Source organism: Juglans regia, chromosome 13, assembly GCF_001411555.2.
Source record: "Juglans regia cultivar Chandler chromosome 13, Walnut 2.0, whole genome shotgun sequence".
NCBI classification, from domain to species: Eukaryota; Viridiplantae; Streptophyta; class Magnoliopsida; order Fagales; family Juglandaceae; genus Juglans; species Juglans regia.
Window position 1 is genome coordinate 32,532,827 of NC_049913.1, and position 6,719 is coordinate 32,539,545.

General features: G+C 34.2%; 1 protein-coding gene across 1 annotated transcript; it reads left to right on the top strand.

Moving 5' to 3' along the window:
- Positions 1–1,523: 1,523 nt before the first annotated feature.
- On the top strand, positions 1,524–5,013 carry LOC108999402 (probable terpene synthase 2). The gene is made up of 7 exons (XM_035684125.1): positions 1,524–1,724; positions 2,091–2,361; positions 2,640–3,015; positions 3,176–3,400; positions 3,484–3,622; positions 3,731–3,976; positions 4,576–5,013. Exons 1-7 carry the CDS (start codon positions 1,593–1,595, stop codon positions 4,867–4,869), a joined length of 1,683 nt encoding a protein of 560 aa, XP_035540018.1. The 5' UTR covers positions 1,524–1,592; the 3' UTR covers positions 4,870–5,013.
- Positions 5,014–6,719: the final 1,706 nt, after the last annotated feature.

Sequence of the window (6,719 nt, forward strand, 5' to 3'; positions counted from 1 at the left end):
GAGATCTAAACATGAACAACTTTTTTTTTTTTGATAAACGTGCACGACTTTGATACTGATTTGTTTTTTGATGGATACAACTTTGATACTGATTGATCCAATAGTCAATAGGAAAATACAATTTTGATACAACGTGGGACAGTACTGATCCCTGCATGGAGAATGTGTGGTTAATAAAAATTCAAAACTAAAAATTCTATTTATCATTCATCATTCTTATACTATATATTATATATATATATTTTTTATTTATTTTTATTAAATATATAATGTATAAATAATAAGTAGAATAACTCAATTAGTTTAAGAAGAATAAACTAAATTTTTTTAAAACAAAATTAAAAAAATTAAAAATTAATAAAAATAAATATAGTACGTGATGTATATAAATGATGAGTAGCAAACTCTTAATGCATTTTTAATAGAAAAGAACACTGAATAACAAGTTTAATATGAGATTTATCATGTAAGGACAAGTACTATGAGAGATACTAGGAAATCAGTGACTCTTATGCCCAAATGCCAATGACATCTCGTACAGTCGATTAATAGTCTAATATGAGAAAAATCAAATTGAAAAATGACTGTAATTGAGAAAATTTAAGAGAGGTAAAGCTATCGGAAGAACTTTAAAAGAAATATACCCCAGAATCAAGCATGGAGTTAGACAACGACTCTAATACCAAATAGAAAATATAAATAAAATAAGCAAGTTGAGAGAATAAGAATAAGAGACTTTGTGGATTACATCTTTACTATTATCAATTGTATTTAAATAAATAACAAATGTCTTTATTTATAAGTGAATGAAGATAGAGAAATAATGAAAATACAATAAATCAATGATACAAATTGATACTGATTAATTTACACCATAAACTACATATGGTAGAGAATGTTGCTTCGTTTGAGAACACATCCCATCTTATTGGATCTCAAACTTTCTTATAATTTCCTTTTCAAATATCTCTTAAATACAAACACTTTTTAATTTTTAATATTTTTATCTAATTATTACATAATCATTACAACTTTCTTGAACTTCCAAAGAAAACACATAAAATAATTTAACTTTTAAAATTTGAAAAAAAAACAATATTACTCTAGCAATATTTTTAAATTTATAATATTTTTATTCAATTTTTTCTTCTCATTTTCATTACACTATTCATAGATTTTTCAATTCATCTCATTTTCCAAACTAAGACTAGGTCATATACTATGAATATATTTTATAATAGAGTTAGTCTACATACAATACTAGCATTCAAATAAGAACCGTTCATGCAAGTCCTTAAAGTTATAATTAAAAATAAATTAAAATTATAATAATATCATTTTTAAAATAATATTTTTTTCCTTTTACGCTCATTCATTAATAGAATTGTATACGTAATTCACCTCTCTAAATTGCAAATAGAATTTCTCTCAGGTGATAATATTCTAACACATGCATGCATGCGGCTTTGTCCGTATGCAACGTAGGTATCTATATATAGTGGCCTTGCATAAGTTGTTCATTCACAACACTTGAAGAACAACTAGCACTAAGCCAACTCCGTCTCCATTTATACACCTAGTTGTTCTACAAAATGTCTCTTCCTTCATCGATTATTCCTTCTCAAACCCAGAATCCAAGTATGTCTGTTGTAAAACGTCCGTTGGCAACTTTTCACCCAAGCGTTTGGGGAGATAAATTCATCTCTTATAATAGCAAGTCCATGGTACGTAATTGAATATTTGTGAAGCCTCTCTCTCTCTCTCTCTCTCTCTCTCTCTACACACACACACATATATATATATATATATATATATATATATGACAGTTACAATTTCTTTACAATTTTTCTGCAATTTTCAAATAAAATGGTGTTTCTATTTATATTATTTAAAACTTATCAATAAGATAGTATTTTTTTAAATTCAAACGCATCAAATCAAAATATTATTTTATTTGAAGATCGTAGAAAAATTGTGAAGAGGTTGAAACTCTATATATCATTTATATATATATATATATATATATATATATATTCAAATGCTTACGGTCATGAAAATGTGTATTATGAGCTATCATCTTTGTGCTGTAGGAGATTACCTCTGAGAGCCTGGAGAAAGTTCAAAGGCTGAAGGAAAAAGTGCAGAGCTTGCTGATGGGTCCCGTCGATGATATATCACAAAAGTTGGAGCTGATTGATGCGATCCAACGCTTAGGCGTGTCTTACCAATTTGAAAGTGAGATTGATAACATACTCCAACAAATTCACAACAATGATGACGACACTGGAGACTTTGACGACCTCTACACTGTTTCTCTCCGTTTTCGCTTACTGAGGCAGCAGGGTTATAACACTCCGAGTGGTAATTACTAATTAGTACTCATTAGACAGTTAAAATAAAAGAATAAATTAAAAGGCCAAAGCTTAATAAATTTAGTTAAGAAATGATTGAAGAATGCTACAATAATTCATTAAAAAATGGAACTAGAGCATGCAACTTGATGGGTGCTTCATCAAAATGCTTATTCGACACTGTATTGTTTCTCATAGAAAATATATATTGGTATTGTTTTGTTTACGGAAACTTTAGCTGCACAGATCATATACTTGTGCTCATGTGTTGGGGTGGCAATGACACAGATGTTTTCAGCAAGTTTAAGGATAGTGAGGGGATCAACTTCAAGGAATCAATTATTCACGACGTGCGAGGTATTTTAAGCCTTTATGAAGCTTCGCATATGAGGGTCCATGGAGAAGATATACTCGATGAAGCACTTCATTTTACTACAACGCAACTCGAGTCGATGGTGAGTAATTTAAACCCTGCTGTTGCTGCACAAGTGCGCCGTGCCTTGGAGCGGCCTCTTCGAAAATGTTTGCCAAGATTAGAGGCGAGGCATTATTTTTCTACCTACCCAGAAACTGCTTCATTTAATGAAGTTGTTCTCAACTTCGCTAAGTTGGATTTTAACATGCTACAACGGCAACACCAGAAAGAAGTTTCCGAGCTCTCGAGGTAATTAAGGCCATAAATATAGATCACATGCATGGTATCGCACTTCATTATATAATATATACCTGTTGGTGTTAATTTTGTATATGCATATATATATATATATATATATATATATATATGGCAAGATTTGATGTCAATTTCCGTTGCAATTTTTGCTTAGGTGGTGGAGAGAATATTTAGGGGTCCCGGAAAAGATATCGTATGTCCGAGATAGAGTGGTGGAGTTGTACTTCATATGGATTTTGGGACAGTACTTTGAACCCCAATATTCTCATGGGCGGATGATGCTTGGCAAAGTGACCTGCTTGCTCTCAATAATGGATGATACATATGATGCCTACGGTACATTTGAAGAGCTCCAACTCTTTACAGATGCAGTTATAAGGTTAACTTAATGGCTCTTCTATCGGATCCAGAATTTATAATGGATGATCTGTATTTGTTTTTTAATAAATTAATAACTTTCAGGTGGGATATCCGCTGCATAGAGCAACTCCCAGAGTACATGAAATCTATCTACAAAGCACTCTTGCATGTTACTAAGGAAATTGAGGAAGATATGTCCAAGGAAGGAAGGATATACGGCCTTTACTATACAAAGGAAAAAGTACGACATGACCAACAATTAATCACTACTTTTACGGGCCTCTTTTTTCACTAAATTTTGAATTTTTATACTCTGAATGTATGTTTTCGTGGTTCTTAATGCAACCAGATCAAATGCCTAGCTCAAGCTTACCTTCTTGAAGCCAAATGGATGATGGAAAAATATATACCCACGGTGGAGGAGTACATAAGGAATGCCCTAGTAACCGGTGGTTACGCTGCACTTGTAACCTTATCTTTTCTTGGCATGGGAGATGCAACAAAGGAGGTCTTCGATTGGGCTTGCGGTAACCCTAAGATTGTTAAAGCAGCAGAAACGATAGGCAGACTCATGGATGACCTTGTTTCTACTGAGGTATACAACTTGGGACGTCCAATATCGATACAACCTATTAAAAAAAAGGAAAAGAAAAAGCAAACTACCGATTGCTTCAATATTCATATCTCTATACACACACACACACACACATATTCAGTTTATAGTGATAAAATTGGACACTCTCTCATTGCAAAAAATCAAGAAAGTAATCTCAATTAGAATATTCTTCATGCTAACTACCAACATTGCATGCATGTAGATATTTCACATGCATTATCTACATTAAATTCAGCTTTTAAGATAAGTAGTAATTTTACATTTATGGAATCATAGCAAAGGTTTTTAATTTGATCTCAAACTCTATACTTTACGATATAATTAGTTAAATATTCCACTTGTTGGCGATGTCCACTTTTTTATAAGAGAGTCTGGTTAGGTGAGAGGAGCATTAAATATATAAAATATAATAAGTAGATTTTATTATATGTTATATATCCTTAATAATTCTTTTCCCTAGCTAGCTCTACATTCAGTAGGCAATGTGCCAACATCATTTTCGCAGTCCCACAAATTAATCTTATGCCATTGATGTTATTGGAAATAAAATCACTAAATGTTTCTATTTTTTGCTGCAGTTTGAGCAAAAGAGAGAACACGTTGTCTCTGCCATCGACTGCTATATGAAGCAGCACGGTGTCTCAAAGCATGAGGCAGAAGAAGAATTTAAGAAGCAGATCGTGAATGCATGGAAAGATATTAACAACGACTTCCTTAAACCTACTCAAGTGCCAAAGCATTTCCTAGAGCGCGTTCTCAATCTTGCACGTGTAATGGATGTTGTTTACAAGGATGGTGATGCATACACAAAGGTTACACAAGTGTTGATGGACGGTATCACTTCATTGCTTGTTGATCCAGTGCAGATATGAGTCTATCTATTTATAGTGTTGGCCAGTAAACCATACGTCGACGACCTATTCTATCGATGTGAAATAATGATCAACGTCTTTAGCAATGGTGAATGTTTCACTTTTGATGAATAAAAGCTTTTCTATATATATGTGTTTGTTTAATTATCCATTTACAACATACAACAATGGAATTTTATTAGAGCCTGTGCACCCTCCTCAGAGGATAGCACCTCACCATAACCTTCCAGAATAAAATCTCAATGGAATGCAAGCATCAATACTGACCAATAGGATTACTTTAGCATATTCTAGAGAATGTTTTGATATTCTATAAATACTGAATAGTACTCAGCTGTGCATAAGAAATATGGTTGAAAAGTCTATATTATGTTCTTTGTGTACATTCTAATTTGATGAATTCTAGTTGATGAATTTTATCGAATATGTTGTGTGCACTGGCTTTTATTCTCTGTTTTAGTTTATTCAACATGGTATCAGCAGCCCAATAGGACTTATGTCCACCTTTTCTTCTCCGATTCATCATGGCTCCACCCAAACACTCTTCTCCTAATCCTTCTATCACTAATTTTGCAACTCAACTTATCACCATTAAACTCTCCACCAACAGCTATCTTCTTTGGCATGCTTAAATTACTACATTTCTTAAAGGAAATCAGCTTTTTGGGTATGTCGATGGAACCTTACCCATGCCTCCCGCCACCATCAATGATGCCCCCAACCCAGAATATACTTCCTGGAACCTCCACGACCAATTAATCCTGTCTGTTATTTACTCCTCTCTCAGCGATACAGTGCTCTCCCATATCTTGGATTGCTTTACTTCTCCTCAAATATGGCAAACTCTCCATGGTTTATATTCTGCACAGTCCATAGCTCACCTTATGCACACGAAATTTCAATTGGCAACACTCAAAAAAGGATCTGACTCTATTTATGTGTATTTTCACAAGGCTAAGGTTTTGTCGGCTTCTCACAATGTCGCAGGCCATCCCCTTCCTGAATAAGAATTTCTCATATATCTTTTGAGTGGCTTAGAGATAGATTTGGAGTCGATGGTATCCTCCATTACCACTCGACCATATCCCCTCTCCACTTTTCAGCTTTATAGTTTCCTTGTAAATCATGAGTCGCGCCTTAATAACCAACCACAGTCCCTTCTCTCCGTTGCTTGTTTCTCAGCTAATTCCACCACTACACATTCAACAAACCAATTTTCTTCCGCTCCACCTAACCGAAGTCGTGGTCGTGGCTTTCGGTGAGGTCGGGGTGGTCGCTCCTTCAATCCATCCTCCCCTAATTTCTTTCCTCCTCAACACACAAATCGTCCTGCATGTCAGCTTTGTCACCGCGTTGGCCACACTGTCATCTCTTGTTATCATCGTTTTGATCATGCATATCAGTCCCCCCTCCCTCATCTTTCGCTGCTAATTTTACAAAATTTTCAAATCCCTCACCTTCTTCTAATAGTTGGTTTCCAAATACAGCTGCGTCCACCCACTTCACGTCTTACTTTTCTAAGCTCAGTCTGGATTCCTTTTCCTATCAGGGACCTGATCAAGTAACCATTGGTAATGGCTCCTCTCTGGCTATTCAGAACTCTAGATCTGGCTTACTCCCAACACATTCTGGCAATGTTCTCCTTCGTCAATTACTTCATGTTCCATTGATTTCTAGAAATTTATTATCTGTCTGTCAATTTTATTTATTTTTGTTTGTTTTTTTTAAAAAGAGGATGGTACCCCAATTTTATTGATAGTCTTCACTTATGGTGGAGGAAAACCGTGGTTACAACTATAGATACATGTGGAGTACAAACATTCAAAAAATTCCAAAACCAGGTATCAAAA

Coding starts and splice junctions, on each gene's coding strand:
- LOC108999402 (XM_035684125.1), top strand. CDS start 1,593: ATGTCTCTTCCTTCATCGATTATTCCTTCTCAAACCCAGAATCCAAGT. Junction 3,623..3,730: donor TTTACTATACAAAGGAAAAA/GTACGACATGAC, acceptor TAATGCAACCAG/ATCAAATGCCTAGCTCAAGC. Junction 3,977..4,575: donor ATGACCTTGTTTCTACTGAG/GTATACAACTTG, acceptor TTTTTGCTGCAG/TTTGAGCAAAAGAGAGAACA.